At 28.5% G+C, this 27,741-nt stretch overlaps 1 protein-coding gene, 9 non-coding genes and 5 pseudogenes across 15 annotated transcripts; 8 read left to right on the plus strand and 7 right to left on the minus strand.

Moving 5' to 3' along the window:
• Window positions 1-3,375: 3,375 nt before the first annotated feature.
• J056_002809 (uncharacterized protein) lies at window positions 3,376-12,590 on the minus strand (the record flags this gene model as incomplete). Its single annotated transcript, XM_009272074.1, has 2 exons — window positions 3,376-3,439; window positions 12,526-12,590. The coding sequence occupies 2 exons, from the start codon at window positions 12,588-12,590 to the stop codon at window positions 3,376-3,378; spliced, it is 129 nt and encodes a 42-aa protein (XP_009270349.1).
• An 824-nt stretch (window positions 12,591-13,414) lies between these two features.
• Window positions 13,415-13,487, plus strand: J056_004954. Its single transcript has one exon. It is a non-coding gene; the product is annotated as a tRNA-His (tRNA).
• Window positions 13,488-14,100: 613 nt separating this feature from the next.
• J056_004934 lies at window positions 14,101-14,172 on the minus strand. Its single transcript has one exon. It is a non-coding gene; the product is annotated as a tRNA-Phe (tRNA).
• A 22-nt stretch (window positions 14,173-14,194) lies between these two features.
• J056_004933 lies at window positions 14,195-14,266 on the minus strand (annotated as a pseudogene). Its single transcript has one exon. The product of its transcript is annotated as a tRNA-OTHER (tRNA).
• A 191-nt stretch (window positions 14,267-14,457) lies between these two features.
• On the minus strand, window positions 14,458-14,531 carry J056_004932. Its single transcript has one exon. It is a non-coding gene; the product is annotated as a tRNA-Asp (tRNA).
• A 587-nt stretch (window positions 14,532-15,118) lies between these two features.
• Window positions 15,119-15,191, plus strand: J056_004921. Its single transcript has one exon. It is a non-coding gene; the product is annotated as a tRNA-His (tRNA).
• A 613-nt stretch (window positions 15,192-15,804) lies between these two features.
• Window positions 15,805-15,876, minus strand: J056_004930. Its single transcript has one exon. It is a non-coding gene; the product is annotated as a tRNA-Phe (tRNA).
• Window positions 15,877-15,898: 22 nt separating this feature from the next.
• Window positions 15,899-15,970, minus strand: J056_004929 (annotated as a pseudogene). The gene has a single exon. The product of its transcript is annotated as a tRNA-OTHER (tRNA).
• A 191-nt stretch (window positions 15,971-16,161) lies between these two features.
• On the minus strand, window positions 16,162-16,235 carry J056_004928. Its single transcript has one exon. It is a non-coding gene; the product is annotated as a tRNA-Asp (tRNA).
• A 234-nt stretch (window positions 16,236-16,469) lies between these two features.
• Window positions 16,470-16,541, plus strand: J056_004922. The gene has a single exon. It is a non-coding gene; the product is annotated as a tRNA-Ile (tRNA).
• A 60-nt stretch (window positions 16,542-16,601) lies between these two features.
• J056_004923 lies at window positions 16,602-16,673 on the plus strand (annotated as a pseudogene). The gene has a single exon. The product of its transcript is annotated as a tRNA-OTHER (tRNA).
• Window positions 16,674-26,068: 9,395 nt separating this feature from the next.
• J056_004924 lies at window positions 26,069-26,152 on the plus strand (annotated as a pseudogene). Its single transcript has one exon. The product of its transcript is annotated as a tRNA-OTHER (tRNA).
• A 102-nt stretch (window positions 26,153-26,254) lies between these two features.
• On the plus strand, window positions 26,255-26,327 carry J056_004925. The gene has a single exon. It is a non-coding gene; the product is annotated as a tRNA-Arg (tRNA).
• Window positions 26,328-27,366: 1,039 nt separating this feature from the next.
• J056_004926 lies at window positions 27,367-27,450 on the plus strand (annotated as a pseudogene). Its single transcript has one exon. The product of its transcript is annotated as a tRNA-OTHER (tRNA).
• A 102-nt stretch (window positions 27,451-27,552) lies between these two features.
• J056_004927 lies at window positions 27,553-27,625 on the plus strand. The gene has a single exon. It is a non-coding gene; the product is annotated as a tRNA-Arg (tRNA).
• Window positions 27,626-27,741: the final 116 nt, after the last annotated feature.

Here is a 27,741-nt window from a genome sequence, read left to right on the forward strand (position 1 = left end):
AATCGACATATTATAACTATTTATAATATTAATATGACATCTTTAATTGTCTATTTTAATAATGTTAAACCTATTGCCATTAAAAGGTGGTGGAATGTAAATAAATCTATTTTCCCACCAACTAACTGTACTTCAATTGTAGTATGGAATGGTATGAATACAACAGGTTTGACTGTAGGGTTGCCAAAATTCACATTATTTCTTAAATTAAGCCAGGCACTAACTTATTATCAATACTCAACAGTTGTAGGATTATTATTAAGTGATGCCATTTTAAGAGTTCACAAACTACCTACTGCTAGACTTATTTTCAAACAATCAATTGTTAATTTTAAATACTTTTTATTTGTTTGGTCTATCTTAGGATGTCTGTGTTCAAGTATGCCTTACCTAGAGTATACAAAGCTTCAAGGAAAAATTTTTCCTACTTTAATTCTTTCAACTAGAGCTTATGCTAGTTTAGGAGATTTATACACACTTTTTTATAATAATGGTAAAAGAGTAGTACCTGGAGATATTTATGATTTGATCAACCCTGTTTCTTTAGCTCATTTAATCATGGGAGATGGACAAGCCTCAACTCAAAAATATAAGGGTTTAACTTTATGTACAGATAATTTTAGCAACTACGATGTTGTACGTCTAATGAATGTGCTAAAAATTAAATATGACCTTAACACTAGTCTTCAATTCGCAGCAGGAAAACCTCGTATTTATTTCTATGGAAAAGAAATGGATAAATTGTTTGCTATTACTTATCTTCACATGGCACCATCTATGATGTACAAAATTGCATCCCGTTAGTTAATGTTTGTTTGAGCTGAAGTTTAGGATAGAAATAAAAGAGGGGCGATGAACTTTATTACAACTATCTTAAACATGCGTGCGCCGGGTATGAGTTTGCATAAACTACCTCTATTTGTATGGTCAGTATTTGTTACTTCTATCTTATTATTGTTATCATTACCAGTACTTGCTGGAGCCGTAACAATGTTACTAACAGATAGAAACTTCAATACATCATTCTATGACCCAGCAGGAGGTGGTGACCCTGTGCTATATCAGCACCTGTTCTAATATAAAATATCAACCAAACTGGAACAAAGGAAATAAATTTGTTTAAAGCAGGTGCTAATTATTATTTTTTAAGACTTTAAACATAGATTAGATTGTAAATCACAATTTAATTAAGATTTTCTAGTCCTATTCTTTAATACAATGTAATACTAAACTAAAAATTTGTGTAATTGGAATAGGATCACCTTACCGGGTGATCGGGATATAATATCTCCTGGCTATACTAGTGAATACGGTTAAAGATTCAGTAAATCTAGACCGTCGGTTAGTTTAGTAATCGCTACAGACTGGGTCACTAGTGGGTATCTGAAACGATGCTTGATGTACAGTCGATCTCTCAGATTTTATTTTTATAAAATTCACAAGGCCTTCTATGAAGAATAAACTAAATTATTAATATATTTAAATTAGGGATGTTTATTACTGAGAAGGTACATGGTCATATAGAACTGCTCTAAATTATAAATAAATAATTTAGATGCTATATGGATTTGAGAGGAGGGTTCTTCGGACACCCTGAGGTTTACATTATGATTCTACCAGCATTCGGAATTGTAAGTCATGTTGTATCAACATTCAGTGGTAAACCAATCTTCGGATACCTTGGAATGGTTTACGCTATGTTCAGTATTGGAATTTCAGGGTTCATTGTATGGTCGCATCACATGTACAGTGTTGGTCTGGATAAATTAAAATCATTAATTTTCACTAAGAGATTAAAAGAATTAGAAGAAAATGTTAAGAAGAAATTTCTAAGAGCTATGATTTTAGTAAAGGTCTTGATTACAATTACGACAAAGTCAGACAATTATTATTTGGATAGGAGATGGTTATCTAGAAATGCAACCTAGATCTATTAATGCCAGATTTTCTATTGTTCAATCAATTATTCACAATGATTACATTCATGAATTAGCATATCAATTTCTATTCTTTGCTCAATATACATTAAATGAGAGTAAGTACTTAGATCCTAGAACTTCTAAGGTATATCACATTGTTAAACTTATAACTAACGTAGATGAATTATTCACTGAATCTTACTACATGTTCTACGTAGATGGAGTAAAAATTATTCCATCCGATCTTTCACTACTTACTCCTTATGCCTTAGCTCATGTTATTATGTGTGACGGTTCTTTCCACAAACATACTGGATCGTTATACTTATGCACAGATGGACTCACAGTTGAAGATACTACATACCTTAAATCTACTTATGGAGTATCTTACACTCTTCAGAAGTCACCTAGTAAATTAGGTAAAATTGGTCTATCTAAGCGTATTTACATTCCTCGTCATAGTGTGGATACAATTAGAAAGGCTGTGTTACCATACATGGTGCCATCTATGCTATATAAGCTAGGCATTTAATTGATTTTTACATCCCTCATACTAGTGATAGTATAAGCAACTTTTCTCTGATTTATTATAAATTTGAATTAGTATTCACTAAAAACATGGCTATGATAAATACAATCCATTTGCTTAAATTAATAAAAAGAACTCTTATTTGTACTTTAAAAAAGTTATAATCAAATAATATTGTTAAATTAGCAGATAATAATATATCTCAAAGAATATATGATTATAATAAGTTATATTCTATTTTAATACTTATATTTGTTAACTTTAATTTTGTTATTACATAGATTTGTAGTTAACAGGGTTAATAAATACATAGTAATAATTACCGCATGCCAGCATTAATGGGAGGATTTGGTAAAAATTAATTGCCTACTTATAAATAGTATAAGTAAACCTATCTAAATGAGATACTTTATTTTTAATAATCTCAGGAATATAAAGTTCCTTAGAGACTATACGAATCTAATTATTATTTAATAATAATATAATTATGTTATAGTCCGTGTTAATATAAATATATTTACATAAGAATTATTTCGTACCAGTGCAAGTTGGTGCACCAGACATGGCAAAAAGAAATGCAAGCACTAATTCACCTACACCAAATGATCCTAATGTACCTAAATTAAAAAGTTTAGCTAGTTATATTGCCGGATTATTTGAAGGTGATGGGCATATTTGGATTCCGTCTACAACACACGCTCCTTCTGGTAAATTTTATTCACCACGTTTTATGATTACTTTTGCTTTAAAGGATCTTCCTTTGGCTCAGTATCTTAGTAACCTTTTAGGAGGTGTTCAAATTAGAATTAAAGATTCTGAAAATGCCTGTGTTCTTACTATTAACAGTATTCCAATGTTAATTTTAGTGGTAAAATTGCTTAATGGTTTACTACGTACACCAAAAATCGAGCAGTTTAATGCACTAATCTATTGGTTAAAAGCTAATGGATATGCAGATTTAGACACTATGCCTGTTGATACTTCTTCTCTTCTAAAGAATGGATGGTTAGCAGGATTTATTGATGCGGATGGAGGTTTTAAAATTCGTATTACTCAACGTATTTTAGATGCCTGGGGAAAAGTTGCACGTAAAGGTCGTGTAGCTTGTTCATTTGTATTAGAGCAACGTATGCACTCATCTACAGGATTATCATATGAGCAAATTATGCTTTTATTATGTACTACATTTAAGTGCAAACTTAATAACTCTATGGATGTATTTATTACATTATGAACTTATCTTCTATGGTTCAATTACCATTATTAGTTAAATATCTTGACACTTATCCTCTTTTATCGTCTAAATACTTAGACTATCAAAATTGGCGTCAAGCTCATATTCTGATGCGGGAAGGTCAACACTTAACCCCTGAAGGGTTAGATCAGATTTCTAAATTGAAGTCTGAGATGAACAATTCTCGTACTCAGTATACTTGGAATCATCTTCCCTAATTTATAACTATTTAAAACTTGAAATACCCCTTCATTGCTTCAATAAATTATTGGATGCATATTACGCCGTCTTCATTGTAAAATGAATGATAATTATCTCACAATATTCTGGTAAAGTATGTATTTTTTATTAATTACAATTAACTAACAATATTATACTAGTTCAGAAAGCTATAAGCTTCAGAGACTTTTAAGTGAGAGTCCTTATAGGATCAAGATAAAGTCCGGTATATATATGAATAGTAAATATACACTATTTATATTTTTTATTAGGTTCCCTAGATTGAACAACATTTCTTTCTGGCTACTGCCTCCTTCATTAATTTTATTATTAACTAGTGCATTTGTTGAAAATGGTGCTGGAACAGGTTGGACGCTAATTATGGCATTAATATAGTTTTACAAACTTTTATTAATAAATCCTGTAATATACGTAAATTTTATATATGTAAAATATCTTCTATTATACGTAAGCATTTAATATAAATAGCTCAAAAGACTACAAACAGGAGATTTAAGTTAATTATTAGATATAACTGAAATTATTATATAGTCTATTTAATAGTTAAAATTAAAACTATTTTTAAATGATATCCACCTCTATCTAGTATCCAATCACACTCAGGAGCATCAGTTGATTTAGCTATTTTCAGTCTTCACCTATCAGGAGTTTCCTCACTTCTAGGTATTCATCGTGCCTAGAATAACTACTATTAAATTATTTTATATACTGTTTATTTGTATTAAAAATAAGAATGAAAAACATTCTCACAGATTATACTTATTAATTATAGAAAATATAATCGACATATTATAACTATTTATAATATTAATATGACATCTTTAATTGTCTATTTTAATAATGTTAAACCTATTGCCATTAAAAGGTGGTGGAATGTAAATAAATCTATTTTCCCACCAACTAACTGTACTTCAATTGTAGTATGGAATGGTATGAATACAACAGGTTTGACTGTAGGGTTGCCAAAATTCACATTATTTCTTAAATTAAGCCAGGCACTAACTTATTATCAATACTCAACAGTTGTAGGATTATTATTAAGTGATGCCATTTTAAGAGTTCACAAACTACCTACTGCTAGACTTATTTTCAAACAATCAATTGTTAATTTTAAATACTTTTTATTTGTTTGGTCTATCTTAGGATGTCTGTGTTCAAGTATGCCTTACCTAGAGTATACAAAGCTTCAAGGAAAAATTTTTCCTACTTTAATTCTTTCAACTAGAGCTTATGCTAGTTTAGGAGATTTATACACACTTTTTTATAATAATGGTAAAAGAGTAGTACCTGGAGATATTTATGATTTGATCAACCCTGTTTCTTTAGCTCATTTAATCATGGGAGATGGACAAGCCTCAACTCAAAAATATAAGGGTTTAACTTTATGTACAGATAATTTTAGCAACTACGATGTTGTACGTCTAATGAATGTGCTAAAAATTAAATATGACCTTAACACTAGTCTTCAATTCGCAGCAGGAAAACCTCGTATTTATTTCTATGGAAAAGAAATGGATAAATTGTTTGCTATTACTTATCTTCACATGGCACCATCTATGATGTACAAAATTGCATCCCGTTAGTTAATGTTTGTTTGAGCTGAAGTTTAGGATAGAAATAAAAGAGGGGCGATGAACTTTATTACAACTATCTTAAACATGCGTGCGCCGGGTATGAGTTTGCATAAACTACCTCTATTTGTATGGTCAGTATTTGTTACTTCTATCTTATTATTGTTATCATTACCAGTACTTGCTGGAGCCGTAACAATGTTACTAACAGATAGAAACTTCAATACATCATTCTATGACCCAGCAGGAGGTGGTGACCCTGTGCTATATCAGCACCTGTTCTAATATAAAATATCAACCAAACTGGAACAAAGGAAATAAATTTGTTTAAAGCAGGTGCTAATTATTATTTTTTAAGACTTTAAACATAGATTAGATTGTAAATCACAATTTAATTAAGATTTTCTAGTCCTATTCTTTAATACAATGTAATACTAAACTAAAAATTTGTGTAATTGGAATAGGATCACCTTACCGGGTGATCGGGATATAATATCTCCTGGCTATACTAGTGAATACGGTTAAAGATTCAGTAAATCTAGACCGTCGGTTAGTTTAGTAATCGCTACAGACTGGGTCACTAGTGGGTATCTGAAACGATGCTTGATGTACAGTCGATCTCTCAGATTTTATTTTTATAAAATTCACAAGGCCTTCTATGAAGAATAAACTAAATTATTAATATATTTAAATTAGGGATGTTTATTACTGAGAAGGTACATGGTCATATAGAACTGCTCTAAATTATAAATAAATAATTTAGATGCTATATGGATTTGAGAGGAGGGTTCTTCGGACACCCTGAGGTTTACATTATGATTCTACCAGCATTCGGAATTGTAAGTCATGTTGTATCAACATTCAGTGGTAAACCAATCTTCGGATACCTTGGAATGGTTTACGCTATGTTCAGTATTGGAATTTCAGGGTTCATTGTATGGTCGCATCACATGTACAGTGTTGGTCTGGATAAATTAAAATCATTAATTTTCACTAAGAGATTAAAAGAATTAGAAGAAAATGTTAAGAAGAAATTTCTAAGAGCTATGATTTTAGTAAAGGTCTTGATTACAATTACGACAAAGTCAGACAATTATTATTTGGATAGGAGATGGTTATCTAGAAATGCAACCTAGATCTATTAATGCCAGATTTTCTATTGTTCAATCAATTATTCACAATGATTACATTCATGAATTAGCATATCAATTTCTATTCTTTGCTCAATATACATTAAATGAGAGTAAGTACTTAGATCCTAGAACTTCTAAGGTATATCACATTGTTAAACTTATAACTAACGTAGATGAATTATTCACTGAATCTTACTACATGTTCTACGTAGATGGAGTAAAAATTATTCCATCCGATCTTTCACTACTTACTCCTTATGCCTTAGCTCATGTTATTATGTGTGACGGTTCTTTCCACAAACATACTGGATCGTTATACTTATGCACAGATGGACTCACAGTTGAAGATACTACATACCTTAAATCTACTTATGGAGTATCTTACACTCTTCAGAAGTCACCTAGTAAATTAGGTAAAATTGGTCTATCTAAGCGTATTTACATTCCTCGTCATAGTGTGGATACAATTAGAAAGGCTGTGTTACCATACATGGTGCCATCTATGCTATATAAGCTAGGCATTTAATTGATTTTTACATCCCTCATACTAGTGATAGTATAAGCAACTTTTCTCTGATTTATTATAAATTTTTAATACCCAAATTACAGTCGATCTCTCAGATTTTATTTTTATAAAATTCACAAGGCCTTCTATGAAGAATAAACTAAATTATTAATATATTTAAATTAGGGATGTTTATTACTGAGAAGGTACATGGTCATATAGAACTGCTCTAAATTATAAATAAATAATTTAGATGCTATATGGATTTGAGAGGAGGGTTCTTCGGACACCCTGAGGTTTACATTATGATTCTACCAGCATTCGGAATTGTAAGTCATGTTGTATCAACATTCAGTGGTAAACCAATCTTCGGATACCTTGGAATGGTTTACGCTATGTTCAGTATTGGAATTTTAGGGTTCATTGTATGGTCGCATCACATGTACAGTGTTGGTCTGGATAAATTAAAATCATTAATTTTCACTAAGAGATTAAAAGAATTAGAAGAAAATGTTAAGAAGAAATTTCTAAGAGCTATGATTTTAGTAAAGGTCTTGATTACAATTACGACAAAGTCAGACAATTATTATTTGGATAGGAGATGGTTATCTAGAAATGCAACCTAGATCTATTAATGCCAGATTTTCTATTGTTCAATCAATTATTCACAATGATTACATTCATGAATTAGCATATCAATTTCTATTCTTTGCTCAATATACATTAAATGAGAGTAAGTACTTAGATCCTAGAACTTCTAAGGTATATCACATTGTTAAACTTATAACTAACGTAGATGAATTATTCACTGAATTTTACTACATGTTCTACGTAGATGGAGTAAAAATTATTCCATCCGATCTTTCACTACTTACTCCTTATGCCTTAGCTCATGTTATTATGTGTGACGGTTCTTTCCACAAACATACTGGATCGTTATACTTATGCACAGATGGATTCACAGTTGAAGATACTACATACCTTAAATCTACTTATGGAGTATCTTACACTCTTCAGAAGTCACCTAGTAAATTAGGTAAAATTGGTCTATCTAAGCGTATTTACATTCCTCGTCATAGTGTGGATACAATTAGAAAGGCTGTGTTACCATACATGGTGCCATCTATGCTATATAAGCTAGGCATTTAATTGATTTTTACATCCCTCATACTAGTGATAGTATAAGCAACTTTTCTCTGATTTATTATAAATTTTTAATACCCAAATTATAATAATGTTAAAACTTAACATAACGACTTTACGAGAAAGACCTTAAAATAAGGTTAATATAAAGTCTAGATTATTAAATAAACTTTATTTAATAAAACTGGTTGACACAAGAGCTTACTTTACAGCTGCAACTATGGTTATTGCTGTCCCAACAGGGATTAAAATCTTCAGTTGGTTAGCGACACTATATGGAGGATCAATTAGATTCACTACTCCAATGTTATTCACATTAGGATTCCTATTATTATTCACTATTGGAGGACTTACAGGAGTTGTGCTAGCTAATGCTTCAATGGACGTTGCATTACACGATAAATAAATATAATAACTATTATGTGTCGTGTTTAATAAAAATAAATGCTTATATTATAATTAACAATTATACTTAATAAAAGTTATAATTAATTGTAGATATTTTCTATAAGCAAAGTATATCTTTTAGAGACTATTAATAAGATATAGTCCAATTTATAAATTAAGATATTTATATCGAAAAGACATACTATGTCGTAGCACATTTCCACTATGTGTTATCAATGGGAGCTGTATTCGGATTATTTGCCGGATTCTATTATTGGACACCTAAATTAATTGGACAAACATTCAACGAACAACTAGGTAGAATTCACTTCTGGACATTATTCATTGGAGTTAACTTAACTTTCTTCCCTTTTATTTCTAAAATTTAAACAAAATTGGGGGAAGTAAAAAATAGCTATATGCGTGAATTTTTATTAAATGTATATATATATATTATTAAGTAAAGTAATACGCAGGATTGATATATCCTCAAAGATCTTACACTAATAAAAGATTAGATCTACTTTCATTAAGTTATTTCATTTAAACATAAATTTCATTTTAAATAATTAGTGACACAGAATGCAACACTTTCTTGGCCTACAAGGTATGCCGCGTAGAATTGTAGATTATCCTGATGCCTTTGCAGGATTTAATGCAATTTCATCATTTGGATCATTAGTATCTGTAGTAGCAACATTGTTATTCTTATACATTATCTACGATATCTTTGCTAACGGAGAAGAAGTTTCTGCTAACCCATGGGCTGTGCCTGCTTTCTTCCAATCAACACCATTAGGTTATGCTGGAATTGGACACGATGTAACTGTAGCACCTTCATTAGAATGGTCAGTATCATCACCAACACCTTTCCACGCATTTGATAACCTACCGGTACAATCATAAATCAATTATTAAAAATTTTTAATACCCCTTTTATTTATTTTATTATGATATCTACGGATATTATTTCCTTTGTATATCAGAGTGATTTATTCAAAGTAAAATGCCACAACTATTACCGTTCTACTTTTTGAACCAGTACGTATTTGCCTTAGTTGCATTATTTGCTGTAGTTTACGTATTATCAAAATACATCTTACCTTACTTTGTACAATTACAAGTATCTAGAGTATTTATCACTAAATTATAGTATTGTTCTATAATTTATAATTTATAATCAATCAAATTAAATTAATTAAACCCCTTCCTATTATGGGTTATATTAGTGAAAATGGTTTTATTTGAAGTTCAATTCTTCAATTCACTTATTGTAGATGAGTATTCTGCATGCAGTAACCGTTATATATTTTGTTACTGGAAATTTTAGGTTATAGAATAATTTATTTTATTAATTATTTCTATGTTTGCATAATAATAATTATGATTTTTGAAATGCACGCTATTAAAAGACACCAATTTCAACCTTTCCCTTATCATTTAGTAGATCCAAGTCCTTGGCCACTACTAACATCATTTGCATTATTAACATTTGCAGTTTCTGCTGTGTTATTTTTCCATTCATTTCCTAATTCTGGTTACATGTTAACATTAGGATTATTCTTAACTACAGCTGTTATGATCCTATGGTTCAGAGATGTAGTTACTGAAGGTACATTATTAGGAGACCACACTGTAGCTGTTCAACATGGTTTAACACTAGGAACAGCATTATTCATTACATCTGAAGTATTTGTATTCGTTAGTGTATTCTGGGCTTACTTCCATAGTGCACTATCACCTACTGTTGAATTAGGAGCTGTTTGGCCACCTCACAACTTTTCTCTGATTTATTATAAATTTTTAATACCCAAATTATAATAATGTTAAAACTTAACATAACGACTTTACGAGAAAGACCTTAAAATAAGGTTAATATAAAGTCTAGATTATTAAATAAACTTTATTTAATAAAACTGGTTGACACAAGAGCTTACTTTACAGCTGCAACTATGGTTATTGCTGTCCCAACAGGGATTAAAATCTTCAGTTGGTTAGCGACACTATATGGAGGATCAATTAGATTCACTACTCCAATGTTATTCACATTAGGATTCCTATTATTATTCACTATTGGAGGACTTACAGGAGTTGTGCTAGCTAATGCTTCAATGGACGTTGCATTACACGATAAATAAATATAATAACTATTATGTGTCGTGTTTAATAAAAATAAATGCTTATATTATAATTAACAATTATACTTAATAAAAGTTATAATTAATTGTAGATATTTTCTATAAGCAAAGTATATCTTTTAGAGACTATTAATAAGATATAGTCCAATTTATAAATTAAGATATTTATATCGAAAAGACATACTATGTCGTAGCACATTTCCACTATGTGTTATCAATGGGAGCTGTATTCGGATTATTTGCCGGATTCTATTATTGGACACCTAAATTAATTGGACAAACATTCAACGAACAACTAGGTAGAATTCACTTCTGGACATTATTCATTGGAGTTAACTTAACTTTCTTCCCTTTTATTTCTAAAATTTAAACAAAATTGGGGGAAGTAAAAAATAGCTATATGCGTGAATTTTTATTAAATGTATATATATATATTATTAAGTAAAGTAATACGCAGGATTGATATATCCTCAAAGATCTTACACTAATAAAAGATTAGATCTACTTTCATTAAGTTATTTCATTTAAACATAAATTTCATTTTAAATAATTAGTGACACAGAATGCAACACTTTCTTGGCCTACAAGGTATGCCGCGTAGAATTGTAGATTATCCTGATGCCTTTGCAGGATTTAATGCAATTTCATCATTTGGATCATTAGTATCTGTAGTAGCAACATTGTTATTCTTATACATTATCTACGATATCTTTGCTAACGGAGAAGAAGTTTCTGCTAACCCATGGGCTGTGCCTGCTTTCTTCCAATCAACACCATTAGGTTATGCTGGAATTGGACACGATGTAACTGTAGCACCTTCATTAGAATGGTCAGTATCATCACCAACACCTTTCCACGCATTTGATAACCTACCGGTACAATCATAAATCAATTATTAAAAATTTTTAATACCCCTTTTATTTATTTTATTATGATATCTACGGATATTATTTCCTTTGTATATCAGAGTGATTTATTCAAAGTAAAATGCCACAACTATTACCGTTCTACTTTTTGAACCAGTACGTATTTGCCTTAGTTGCATTATTTGCTGTAGTTTACGTATTATCAAAATACATCTTACCTTACTTTGTACAATTACAAGTATCTAGAGTATTTATCACTAAATTATAGTATTGTTCTATAATTTATAATTTATAATCAATCAAATTAAATTAATTAAACCCCTTCCTATTATGGGTTATATTAGTGAAAATGGTTTTATTTGAAGTTCAATTCTTCAATTCACTTATTGTAGATGAGTATTCTGCATGCAGTAACCGTTATATATTTTGTTACTGGAAATTTTAGGTTATAGAATAATTTATTTTATTAATTATTTCTATGTTTGCATAATAATAATTATGATTTTTGAAATGCACGCTATTAAAAGACACCAATTTCAACCTTTCCCTTATCATTTAGTAGATCCAAGTCCTTGGCCACTACTAACATCATTTGCATTATTAACATTTGCAGTTTCTGCTGTGTTATTTTTCCATTCATTTCCTAATTCTGGTTACATGTTAACATTAGGATTATTCTTAACTACAGCTGTTATGATCCTATGGTTCAGAGATGTAGTTACTGAAGGTACATTATTAGGAGACCACACTGTAGCTGTTCAACATGGTTTAACACTAGGAACAGCATTATTCATTACATCTGAAGTATTTGTATTCGTTAGTGTATTCTGGGCTTACTTCCATAGTGCACTATCACCTACTGTTGAATTAGGAGCTGTTTGGCCACCTCAAGGTATTGAGGCTCTAGATCCTTACGCATTACCATTATTAAACACAGTATTACTACTATCTAGTGGTGCTACTGTTACATGGGCACACCATTCATTAATCCAAGGAGATAGAAAAGGTGCAATTATTGGAAATATTCTAACAGTTGTATTAGCATTATTATTCACATATTGTCAATATATCGAATATAGTACTGCTCCATTCTCTATGTCTGACTCAGTATATGGATCAACATTCTATGCTGCTACTGGATTACATGCTATCCATGTTATTATTGGTAACCTATTTATTATGGTAGGAGCTGTAAGACTAGTATTATACCACTTAACTAACCATCACCACATTGGTTATGAGTCAGCTATTCTTTATTGGCAAACAAAAATGCCTCACTATTTACTGAAATAGAAGTTAATCTTATTAAATGTCTAGTGTTATAAATAAATTAAGTACTTAATTAAGTAATAATCTTAAATTAAAAATTTATTTACAGACAGAATTATATTCTTAGAGACTTTACATATAAAATATAAAACATGTTTTTATATTAAGATAAAGTCCATTTATTACAAATTTAGACTGATTTTGTTGATGTAGTTTGGCTTATTCTTTATATCTCAGTGTACATGTGGGGTTCTTAAGGTTTAAGGTACACAATTTAGACTCTATTAAATTAATTACACCCCTCCCGATAATAAGATATCTTATATTATATATATATATGTATAGACGACTTTAATTAATAAAAAATACTACTCTGTAATTATTATACTATTATTAATTAATTAATCCAATTAAAGGTAATAATATATTTGTTACATATTTATTAATATATTTGTGGCATATTCTATTTTTTTAAAAACGGTGGGATTAGCTCAATCGGTAGAGCGTCTATATGTGGCATAGAAGGCACATGGTTCGAATCCATGATCTCATCCGCTATAAATACACAACTAATGTAATAACAACTTAAAAAATTTGACACATTCTTATTTAATTATAAAAAATATTAAATTCTTTTATTTTAGTACTTATATTTTCATTTTATTCTATTATAATTGTTGTTGTCAAATAAGGAAATTTCTACATTTTAATTATTATATAATATAGTAAGATTTTAATACAATTATTTATACTAAAAAAGTTATACTAATTATTTTAATTTTACATATTATCTAAGTTTTACAGTAAATAAAAAATAAGTAATGTATATATTCATTATTTATTTAGAATATTAAAACTATAAAATGCTTTATTAAGTAATCAAAAAGTTATATATTTAAAACTGAATATAAATTATAGGGTGTTATTATACATTTAATATAAAAATATATAAAATAAACTTGGTTGTGTAATTTATATAAATAGCTTTGATACCCCTTATTAAATAGTTAAAAATAATAATAAGAGTGTATAATTAAGTTATAAGTTAAGTTTATTAAATCATATAAAAAATCAATGTATATATAAATTTATAATTATCTTTTTTTACTGGTTTATTTATTGTGTTTATTTTTTTTGTTTTATTTTCTTTGTGATATTCTATTAATTGTTCCCAGCATGAGTCGAACATACCTCTCACGTGCTTCAAACGTGCACTCTGACCACTGAGCTATGGGAACGATAATTGATATATAAGGGTTTTGGAGTATTAGGGAATCGAACCCTAAACTCTATCGTGCAAAAATAGTGTTATACCATTGTAACTAATACCCCTTACAAATTACCGATAGTAAATAATTATAAAAATGCATATCAATCATATATTACCTATATCTTATAAAATATTATATTATTTAATTGTAATAATAAGTAAAATATAACTTTAAATAGAATATAATTATTATTTTTTATTATTCTTTAGGAGATTTTAGTTATTAACTATTCTGTGTTAAATTGATTATTTACGAGTGCGACCGGACTCGAACCGGCATGGCTATTCTCGACAAGAATATATATTGACCGATTATACTACACACCCATTTACCTTTATAATAAAAATAAATAAATAAAGGTAAATCATAAGATTATATTAGTAATTATAATAAATATAGTGTATATAATAGAAGATTATACGAGAAGAGTCCATATTGGTATTGGAGCTTGCTTTGGGAGTCAGTAGTTTTGCGTTCGAATCGCATCTTCTCGATTGATAGAAATAATAAATAATAATCTTAAATTAAAAATTTATTTACAGACAGAATTATATTCTTAGAGACTTTACATATAAAATATAAAACATGTTTTTATATTAAGATAAAGTCCATTTATTACAAATTTAGACTGATTTTGTTGATGTAGTTTGGCTTATTCTTTATATCTCAGTGTACATGTGGGGTTCTTAAGGTTTAAGGTACACAATTTAGACTCGATTAAATTAATTAAACCCCTCCCGATAATAAGATATCTTATATTATATATATATATGTATAGACGACTTTAATTAATAAAAAATACTACTCTGTAATTATTATACTATTATTAATTAATTAATCCAATTAAAGGTAATAATATATTTGTTACATATTTATTAATATATTTGTGGCATATTCTATTTTTTTAAAAACGGTGGGATTAGCTCAATCGGTAGAGCGTCTATATGTGGCATAGAAGGCACATGGTTCGAATCCATGATCTCATCCGCTATAAATACACAACTAATGTAATAACAACTTAAAAAATTTGACACATTCTTATTTAATTATAAAAAATATTAAATTCTTTTATTTTAGTACTTATATTTTCATTTTATTCTATTATAATTGTTGTTGTCAAATAAGGAAATTTCTACATTTTAATTATTATATAATATAGTAAGATTTTAATACAATTATTTATACTAAAAAAGTTATACTAATTATTTTAATTTTACATATTATCTAAGTTTTACAGTAAATAAAAAATAAGTAATGTATATATTCATTATTTATTTAGAATATTAAAACTATAAAATGCTTTATTAAGTAATCAAAAAGTTATATATTTAAAACTGAATATAAATTATAGGGTGTTATTATACATTTAATATAAAAATATATAAAATAAACTTGGTTGTGTAATTTATATAAATAGCTTTGATACCCCTTATTAAATAGTTAAAAATAATAATAAGAGTGTATAATTAAGTTATAAGTTAAGTTTATTAAATCATATAAAAAATCAATGTATATATAAATTTATAATTATCTTTTTTTACTGGTTTATTTATTGTGTTTATTTTTTTTGTTTTATTTTCTTTGTGATATTCTATTAATTGTTCCCAGCATGAGTCGAACATACCTCTCACGTGCTTCAAACGTGCACTCTGACCACTGAGCTATGGGAACGATAATTGATATATAAGGGTTTTGGAGTATTAGGGAATCGAACCCTAAACTCTATCGTGCAAAAATAGTGTTATACCATTGTAACTAATACCCCTTACAAATTACCGATAGTAAATAATTATAAAAATGCATATCAATCATATATTACCTATATCTTATAAAATATTATATTATTTAATTGTAATAATAAGTAAAATATAACTTTAAATAGAATATAATTATTATTTTTTATTATTCTTTAGGAGATTTTAGTTATTAACTATTCTGTGTTAAATTGATTATTTACGAGTGCGACCGGACTCGAACCGGCATGGCTATTCTCGACAAGAATATATATTGACCGATTATACTACACACCCATTTACCTTTATAATAAAAATAAATAAATAAAGGTAAATCATAAGATTATATTAGTAATTATAATAAATATAGTGTATATAATAGAAGATTATACGAGAAGAGTCCATATTGGTATTGGAGCTTGCTTTGGGAGTCAGTAGTTTTGCGTTCGAATCGCATCTTCTCGATTGATAGAAATAATAAATAAATTAATTAATAAAATAACTATTTTTAAAAATTTCAATTTAGTTTAAGAGCGGGTAGTTTAATGGTAGAACGTACAGCCGATAACTGTAAGGTATTAGGTTCAATTCCTTTCCGGCTCATTAAGACAAAATAGAATATAATATAAATTTATATATTGATAGTAAATTAATTAAATATTGAAGGGTGTCGTACAACGGCAAGTATATCAAATTCCAAATTTGAGGATGGTGGTTCGATTCCGCCCACCCTTGTTTTATTGTAATATAAGTATTATAAGTAATATAATAAATATAAGTAATATTAATAGTAATAATACTAGTAAAACTTAATTATCTTTAATAGTTATTCATACATTTGTAAATTTGAGGGTAAATCTTTTTTCTTATTCCTAAGTCATTCATACATAATTAAAATAAAAAATAATAATAAAAATATTAAATATAAAAAGGTTTAAAAATAATAATTAATAATAAATAAATATGTTAATTAATAAAGGTATCATAAAGCATATGGAAATAATTGTTAAGTAATTAAAGGATTTACGATGGATGTCTTGAGGTCTAATTTTTGAGAGGTCAATAGTACCAAAAGTGTATTTAATTAATAGTTTTTAATACACATTCTCTGGTGAAAACTTTGTTTTATTTACTTCGGGAACAGAATCATCTAATTACCGAAAGGAAAAGAAATCAACCGAGATATTGATAGTAACGGCGAGTGAATTCAATAAAGCCTTTCTAAAAATAAATCAAATAATATTTTGGAATAAATAATTAAAAAATCAGTTTGAAACTGACAATATAAAGTGATAGTCTTATATTTGGTTTATTAATAGATATATAATAAGTAATATGGGTAAAACTGTATGAATGTTCTTATAAATATAAGAATAAATAAGGAGTTATCATCTTCTAAGGCTAAATATGATTAGATCATCAATAGTGAAGAGTAACGTGAGTGAAAGATGAAAAGACAGTCGATGACTTGTGAAAAAGATCCTGAAATCGTAAATCTATAAGCAGTCAGAGTCTAATTAAAAAAATTGGATGATGATGTACCTTTTGCATAATGAGTCAGCGAGTAAATATTAATAGCAAGATATAAAAGAAGTCCTAGTGAAAACGACTTAATCATTTTTAATGGTTATGGTAGAAGTTATTAATATTTGACCCGAAACCTTAAGATTTAGCCATGGTCAGATTTATTGGATCGAACAGGTGAGTGTTGCAAAACTCTCTGATGAACTGTGGCTGGCGAAGTGAAAGACAAATCTGTTGAGGATAGCTGGTTCTCCACGAAATATATCTTAGTATAGACTGTAAAGAAAAATTCTAATCCTGTACAGCACTGATATTCATATCATTTTTGATTAAATAGGGGGGTTTATTAAACTCTACCTTTGAATGTTAACCTCGGAATTGGTTAGAATGATATTACAGATTCAGACTATTTGTGATAAGGTGGATAGTCAAAAGGGAAACAGCCCTGAACACATGTTAAAGTTCTTAAATTAATATTAAGTGAATGTAAGGATGTTTTAATTCGATGACAGTTATGAAGTGTATCTGGAAGTCGTAATCTAATAATGAAAGTGTAACAACTCAATAACCTACTGGTATTTTATTTAGAAATAAATAATTTACTGAATTGAAGCGCCGAAAATTCATAGGATCTTTAAATATTATACTGATACTGTGTTTGCATATAAAAAGTATATGTAAGGTAGTGGAGTGTTCTATTATAGGACGAAGGTTAGTTTTTATATTAACTGGACTTAATAGAAGTAATAATGCTGATATGAGTAACGTAATAACAGGTTAAACCCTGTACCTCTTAAGCGATAGGTTTCTTATTAAATGTTAAACAGAATAAGTTTAAACGGTCTCTAAGGTAAATAAACTTATGTTTATGACTGATGAGGAATTTATATAAAAAGTTTTTCTTTAAAAACTCAGGAAAATGTATAAATATTCACCGTACTAAAAACCGACACAGGTTCGCGCATAGAGTATATCAAGAGGTGAATCAATTACCCTTAAGGAACTCGGCAAATTGCACTCGTACGTTAGACAATAAGAGTGACCACACTAAGGGGTATCATACAATCGGGACCTGCGACTGTTTCCCAAAAACACAGATCTCTGCAACGATTAATTTCTTAGTATAGGGATCGAGTCCTGCTCAGTGCCAAGACGCTAAATAGGTAACTCTAATTAATAGTTAGGGAAGACTTATAACGTCTGGTAATCAGCAGTCTTAACTAAAAGGATTCTAAGGTAGCTAAATTCCTTGGCAGAGGTCAATAGTACCAAAAGTGTATTTAATTAATAGTTTTTAATACACATTCTCTGGTGAAAACTTTGTTTTATTTACTTCGGGAACAGAATCATCTAATTACCGAAAGGAAAAGAAATCAACCGAGATATTGATAGTAACGGCGAGTGAATTCCATAAAGCCTTTCTAAAAATAAATCAAATAATATTTTGGAATAAATAATTAAAAAATCAGTTTGAAACTGACAATATAAAGTGATAGCCTTCTATTTGGTTTATTAATAGATATATAATAAGTAATATGGGTAAAACTGTATGAATGTTCTTATAAATATAAGAATAAATAAGGAGTTATCATCTTCTAAGGCTAAATATGATTAGATCATCAATAGTGAAGAGTAACGTGAGTGAAAGATGAAAAGACAGTCGATGACTTGTGAAAAAGATCCTGAAATCGTAAATCTCTAAGCAGTCAGAGTCTAATTAAAAAAATTGGATGATGATGTACCTTTTGCATAATGAGTCAGCGAGTAAATATTAATAGCAAGATATAAAAGAAGTCCTAGTGAAAACGACTTAATCATTTTTAATGGTTATGGTAGAAGTTATTAATATTTGACCCGAAACCTTAAGATTTAGCCATGGTCAGATTTATTGGATCGAACAGGTGAGTGTTGCAAAACTCTCTGATGAACTGTGGCTGGCGAAGTGAAAGACAAATCTGTTGAGGATAGCTGGTTCTCCACGAAATATATCTTAGTATAGACTGTAAAGAAAAATTCTAATCCTGTACAGCACTGATATTCATATCATTTTTGATTAAATAGGGGGGTTTATTAAACTCTACCTTTGAATGTTAACCTCGGAATTGGTTAGAATGATATTACAGATTCAGACTATTTGTGATAAGGTGGATAGTCAAAAGGGAAACAGCCCTGAACACATGTTAAAGTTCTTAAATTAATATTAAGTGAATGTAAGGATGTTTTAATTCGATGACAGTTATGAAGTGTATCTGGAAGTCGTAATCTAATAATGAAAGTGTAACAACTCAATAACCTACTGGTATTTTATTTAGAAATAAATAATTTACTGAATTGAAGCGCCGAAAATTCATAGGATCTTTAAATATTATACTGATACTGTGTTTGCATATAAAAATTATATGTAAGGTAGTGGAGTGTTCTATTATAGGACGAAGGTTAGTTTTTATATTAACTGGACTTAATAGAAGTAATAATGCTGATATGAGTAACGTAATAACAGGTTAAACCCTGTACCTCTTAAGCGATAGGTTTCTTATTAAATGTTAAACAGAATAAGTTTAAACGGTCTCTAAGGTAAATAAACTTATGTTTATGACTGATGAGGAATTTATATAAAAAGTTTTTCTTTAAAAACTCAGGAAAATGTATAAATATTCACCGTACTAAAAACCGACACAGGTTCGCGCATAGAGTATATCAAGAGGTGAATCAATTACCCTTAAGGAACTCGGCAAATTGCACTCGTACGTTAGACAATAAGAGTGACCACACTAAGTGGTATCATACAATCGGGACCTGCGACTGTTTCCCAAAAACACAGATCTCTGCAACGATTAATTTCTTAGTATAGGGATCGAGTCCTGCTCAGTGCCAAGACGCTAAATAGGTAACTCTAATTAATAGTTAGGGAAGACTTATAACGTCTGGTAATCAGCAGTCTTAACTAAAAGGATTCTAAGGTAGCTAAATTCCTTGGCTGATGTACCTTTTGCATAATGAGTCAGCGAGTAAATATTAATAGCAAGATATAAAAGAAGTCCTAGTGAAAACGACTTAATCATTTTTAATGGTTATGGTAGAAGTTATTAATATTTGACCCGAAACCTTAAGATTTAGCCATGGTCAGATTTATTGGATCGAACAGGTGAGTGTTGCAAAACTCTCTGATGAACTGTGGCTGGCGAAGTGAAAGACAAATCTGTTGAGGATAGCTGGTTCTCCACGAAATATATCTTAGTATAGACTGTAAAGAAAAATTCTAATCCTGTACAGCACTGATATTCATATCATTTTTGATTAAATAGGGGGGTTTATTAAACTCTACCTTTGAATGTTAACCTCGGAATTGGTTAGAATGATATTACAGATTCAGACTATTTGTGATAAGGTGGATAGTCAAAAGGGAAACAGCCCTGAACACATGTTAAAGTTCTTAAATTAATATTAAGTGAATGTAAGGATGTTTTAATTCGATGACAGTTATGAAGTGTATCTGGAAGTCGTAATCTAATAATGAAAGTGTAACAACTCAATAACCTACTGGTATTTTATTTAGAAATAAATAATTTACTGAATTGAAGCGCCGAAAATTCATAGGATCTTTAAATATTATACTGATACTGTGTTTGCATATAAAAATTATATGTAAGGTAGTGGAGTGTTCTATTATAGGACGAAGGTTAGTTTTTATATTAACTGGACTTAATAGAAGTAATAATGCTGATATGAGTAACGTAATAACAGGTTAAACCCTGTACCTCTTAAGCGATAGGTTTCTTATTAAATGTTAAACAGAATAAGTTTAAACGGTCTCTAAGGTAAATAAACTTATGTTTATGACTGATGAGGAATTTATATAAAAAGTTTTTCTTTTAAAACTCAGGAAAATGTATAAATATTCACCGTACTAAAAACCGACACAGGTTCGCGCATAGAGTATATCAAGAGGTGAATCAATTACCCTTAAGGAACTCGGCAAATTGCACTCGTACGTTAGACAATAAGAGTGACCACACTAAGTGGTATCATACAATCGGGACCTGCGACTGTTTCCCAAAAACACAGATCTCTGCAACGATTAATTTCTTAGTATAGGGATCGAGTCCTGCTCAGTGCCAAGACGCTAAATAGGTAACTCTAATTAATAGTTAGGGAAGACTTATAACGTCTGGTAATCAGCAGTCTTAACTAAAAGGATTCTAAGGTAGCTAAATTCCTTGGCCTTAAGGAACTCGGCAAATTGCACTCGTACGTTAGACAATAAGAGTGACCACACTAAGTGGTATCATACAATCGGGACCTGCGACTGTTTCCCAAAAACACAGATCTCTGCAACGATTAATTTCTTAGTATAGGGATCGAGTCCTGCTCAGTGCCAAGACGCTAAATAGGTAACTCTAATTAATAGTTAGGGAAGTCTTATAACGTCTGGTAAACAGCAGTCTTAACTATAAGGATTCTAAGGTAGCGAAATTCCTTGGCCACTAATTATGGTCCTGCATGAATGGAAGCACGATGGGTCCACTGTCTCAAGGGTAAGTTCAGTGAAATTGGAGTGGTCGTGAAGATACGATCTAACTGCAGATAGACGGGAAGACCCTATGCAGCTTTACTGCAGCTAACTATTGTAATAGTAAAAATTCCGTTCAGGGTAGATGGTAGTGTATATTAATTTATACACGTTGATGAGACACCATCCTTAATTTTTCACTATTATTCACCTATTATTGGAACAGTAGTTAGTGGGTAGTTTGCTTGGGACGAGCTTCTCTTAAAAGGTATCAGAGAAATGCAAAGTAAAACCAAGTTCGGATGGAAACCGAAAGATTGTTGTAAATCTAAGTTAATGTAATAGTTTAAGTTTTGCTGACTGTGAGACAGATATGTCAATCAGGTACGCAAGTAGGTTATAGTGATCCGCCAGTACCGTATGAGAGGGCTGGCGCTAATTAGATAAAAGCTAGGTCTTATAAAATAGAAAGTTTTATTCCCATATTTATTATCTAATAGATAAGACAAACCATAAAACAAATATAATTTTTTAAGCGTGGCCTTAATCACTGATTAAGAATATAATTTTATGCTAGAATGTACTAATATTTAGATAGCTAGTAATAATACTAAAAATGTTATATGAATAGTACAAATTAGCAGTTATAATAATTAATTAAGAGATTTTATATTATAGCTTATTTTTTATAAGTAAGTATGAATAAATCCATGAATAATCTTTAAATAGATTTATAAATTGACGCTAGGGATAACAGCTTTATCCCCGGAGAGAGTCCATATTGTCCCGGGGGCTTGAGACCTCGATGTCGACTCATCCTAGCTCAGGTGTGCATCAGCACCTAAGAGTTCAACTGTTCGTTGATTAAAAGGGTACGCGAGTTGGGTTCAGTACGTCGTAAGACAGTACGTTCCCTATCTTCTGCAGTAACAATATGTTAATGTTAGAGCATTATCTAGTACGAAAGGACCGATAAATGATCTATCTCTGGTGACACAGTTGTAATTTTTATTGCATTTGCTGTTAAGCTAAATAGATTTGTGAGAAGTTCTGAATGCATCTTAAGAACGAAACCAACTAACGGAAACATACTATTCTAATATATTTAGAATAAAAAGAGGAAGACTACCTCTATAGGCAAATAATGTTAATTCGTAAGAATGTAGTTTGTTTGTACTAATTTTTTATAAATGACTTAACAATTACATATGCTCCATCTTATTAAAAAAAAGAAAACACAAAATAACACAAAAAATCTAAAATTTTTATAATCTAAAATTTAATAAATCTATATAAAGTGTACTATACTATATTAATTGGGTGTATAACTTGGTGTATTTTTATTGTCTTTGATATAGGTCATCCATACATATATAATATAAAATATTGCAATAGCAGATAATAACAAAAATATCAGTAATAATATTTAACTTAGTAAAAATTATAACTACTATTATTTTTGTTAATTAAAAATTTATAATATAATAGTAGATGTTGGTATATTTGTTATAAATGTTGTATATACATTAATATGTAATCCTTAACAGTATATTGTTAATTTATTATAATTCTTAATAGTGTATAGGTGTATATAAGATAATACTTTAGTCATCAGCACATGATATAATTATGTTTGGTTTTAATTGTATATAAAAAATATAGGTAATGTCTCGTTAGTAGTCATCTCTAATTAAAGAGTATGTTAATTTTATTCATCAACTATGATCCAAGCAGCAAAATTCATCGGAGCTGGACTAGCTTCTATCGGACTATGTGGAGCTGGAGTAGGGATTGGAATGGTTTTTGCAGCATTAATTAACGCTGTATCTAGAAACCCTAGTCTACGTGGACAACTATTCTCATACTCTATTCTAGGATTCGCCCTAGCTGAAGCTACAGGATTGTTCGCCTTAATGGTAGCATTCTTAGTACTATTCTCATAGATACCATCAATTTGATACTTCCATGTATCATTTCTAACAATATTTACTATTTAGTATTTATTGTTAGTAGTCGTCTATACATATTATATATTTTAATTAGAGAGAAAAGAAAATAATTGTTTATAAAAAAATATAAAATTATAGGTATTAGGTTTAAATTTTTAAAAATCTATAGTACTTGTTACATTTTTATACGTTAATTGTTTGGAAAATATAAAAGTTTTGTACTTTAATAGATAATATCTGTTATTTGTATTGTAGTTAAAGAAAAAAGATGATGAAAGGTTTTAACAAATACGGTTTCTACCCTTTGTCTCATTTCTAGTGTAAATCTTAGACAAAATCTGGATTTATGGATGCAGGTTTATGGTAAAGGTGGTGTTTCTGCATGGTTAAATACTATTACTGGTGACCTTTATATTGGTAGAGATTTAAGAAGAGCATTAAGTTATCTATCTGATTCTTATAAGAAAACTAATGCCAATACTAGAGTAGTCAAAAATATGGAATAAAATTTTAAGTTTTGTGTATTAGAAGAATTTGACAAATAGATAAAATCTCGAATAAAGACACTTATGGTGAACTTAAAGTTTACAATAGTGCATTGATTATAGACGTCATGCATATCCTGATCTAACTAAATCTGAAAAGATGATGGGTGATAAAAATCACTTTTTTGGTAATAAACATACGGATAGGCTATTCTTTCATAACAAATATAAAAACTCCAATTAGACCAAGTGTTGTAGTTGAATGGATTGATCTTAAAAATGAGGAAAAAGGAGTGCAAGTTAGTCTTTCTATTCACATATTAGGTAAGGATTGGGCTTGAAAACTAATATTCTAAAAGGACTGAAACAAGGTCAGGTAGATATAAAATTCTATCACATACTAATTCTGAAAATAGTAAGAAGTAGTATAGTGTATTTTATAAAATTATTATACCTAAAGTTTCATCAGGTTGATATGTGTTGATATTTCTGATATTTATTTAAAAAAAAGATAAGATACCATCAATTTGATACTTTCATGTATCATTTCTAACAATATCTGCTATTTAGTATTTATTTTTAATCGTCTATACATAATTATTAGATTTATTTACATTGCTATTATAGCAGATTAAAGAGAATAATTATTTATAATAAAAAATAAAAATTATAGGTATTGGATTTTAAATTTTTTTAATCTATTGTACTTGGAAACAAGTAATATTATACGTTAATTGTTTGGATTTATATAAAAGTTTATTACAATAGTATAAATCTTCTATTATTGTAGTTTAATTAATAATTTGTCAAAATTTATAAAATTGAATTTTATTATCAATTAACTAGTAAGTAGTAACAGTAGAATGTTTAGATATTTTACTGATTCTCAGTTAGAAATAATTCTAAGTATTTCTCCTATGTTTGACGGAGATGAATTTTATGGGAATCGTAATGAAACTGCATGATTTTTAGTAGTTAAAAAGATAGTAAAAGACATAAAAATATAGACTAATTAATACATCTAAAAATTTATATTTAGATAAAAAACTCTTAGTTATTTAGAATTAAAATCTAAGACTCATATCGATGAAGTTGTTAAGTTCTTTTATTTTTCTATCCATTAACAGGTTATAAAGCTACACAATACAACAATTGGATTAAAACTCTATATAAATATAGAAGAAGAAGATGATAATCAATAATAACCCTAACTTTAATACCTTGATTGTTTGATGAGATTTGGAGGTGATACTTGGTTAGCTGTCGTATATACATAATATTATATAAACGTAAGAAATATTATTAATAAAAAATTTAAAAGTAATATATTGCATAATTAATAAACCAATACCGTATTATAAACTTTTTATAGGTTTGTCTATTTTAGATGAGTTTAGTTTAGTTTAAAAATAGACAATTTTTAACCATTTTTATTATATCTAATAGACTTTTTAGGATTTTATTTTTATCATACAATTTAGTTTTATTTTTTTGAATAAATCATAGAATATTTAAAAGATTTAGTGATTTTTGAATTATGGAGTTTGTTAATTAAATTTTATTATAGGTAAATATAGTGTAACTTTTATAATATAAAGTTATAATATATACTTAATGGGTTATACTATAGGATTTTAAAAGGGTCTTTTAGGTCTATAAAATGCAAATATGCTGAAATTGGTAGACAGGCTCGTTTTAGGTACGAGTGACAATTATGTCATGGCGGTTCGAGTCCGCCTATTTGTATAAAGTTAAGTTAATATTTCAATATTATATTAATAATAATAAGTAATATATTAATGTTAAAGTCAGTATTATTTAATTTTTATTTTAATTTATTTAATTAATGCGTCTTTAGCTAAACGGTCAAAGCGTCCATCTACGAAATGGGAGAATTACGGTTCGATTCCGTAAAGGCGTTAATAATATATCAATAACTTCTATAAGTAAATAATATAAAAAGTCATATTAAAAGTCATCCATATATAAAAATAAAAATCATTGAATAATCAAAACTATTTATATTTAGGTAATATGGTATTTTAATAAATATCATATTCATATAAATATCATTATATATATATGTATCTTCTACTTAATTATATTTAAAAGTTTATTTAATAATAAAATGTACTGATCATTATTGATAATAATAAGGTTAATTCATTAATCACTCACTTTATTTCTTTTTATAGATGATAAAAATAATTATTAATGGTATTGGTTATATATGATATATTTTAATCAATATTACACTTATCTTTAATGTATAATATAAAAATAGCTTATATAAATTTAAGTTTTTACAAATATTTTTATCGTCATGTGTTAGTAAATAATATAATTTATTAAATATTTAATTTGATATTCTAGTTTTAATTATAATATTTTTTAATCCCTTCATTTTACTATACTTATAAATTTCATAAAATTAATAAACCTATTAAATATTTCTAATCTAAATTTTTCTAATAGTAATCTAGTAATAATATAACTTAATCCTTATTTATTAAATGTATCTAATAGCTATATAACTAAATAACTCTATATATTTCATTAATATAAATGCTAGAATACATATATTTATTTATTTTACTGAATTGATAATTAGATATCTATATAAACTAATACTGGTTATCAACTTTCAATAAAGATAATATATAATCTAATATGTACATAATTTTATTAATTCTCAAGCATATGATTAATATAACTTTTACTGGTTTTACTTTATTAACTATTACTAATAGGACCTAGCCGAATACTCGTTTACTAACCAGTATATGCAACCAAGGTGAATTTCAACTATTGAACAGTCATCTATCAATAATTTAATTCTATTCCTGTGTTAATTTACCTTCTTTCATATCTTGATTAAAAACCTTTTAGTTTCATATATTTTATAATATCTTTAAATTGTTATTTATTTCCTAATTGTATTATTACACAACCAATAGATCTTTAATATGCTGAAATTGGTAGACAGGCTCGTTTTAGGTACGAGTGACAATTATGTCATGGCGGTTCGAGTCCGCCTATTTGTATAAAGTTAAGTTAATATTTCAATATTATATTAATAATAATAAGTAATATATTAATGTTAAAGTCAGTATTATTTAATTTTTATTTTAATTTATTTAATTAATGCGTCTTTAGCTAAACGGTCAAAGCGTCCATCTACGAAATGGGAGAATTACGGTTCGATTCCGTAAAGGCGTTAATAATATATCAATAACTTCTATAAGTAAATAATATAAAAAGTCATATTAAAAGTCATCCATATATAAAAATAAAAATCATTGAATAATCAAAACTATTTATATTTAGGTAATATG

The sequence above is a fragment of the Wallemia ichthyophaga genome (assembly GCF_000400465.1).
Source record: "Wallemia ichthyophaga EXF-994 unplaced genomic scaffold scaffold27, whole genome shotgun sequence".
NCBI lineage: Eukaryota > Fungi > Basidiomycota > Wallemiomycetes > Wallemiales > Wallemiaceae > Wallemia > Wallemia ichthyophaga.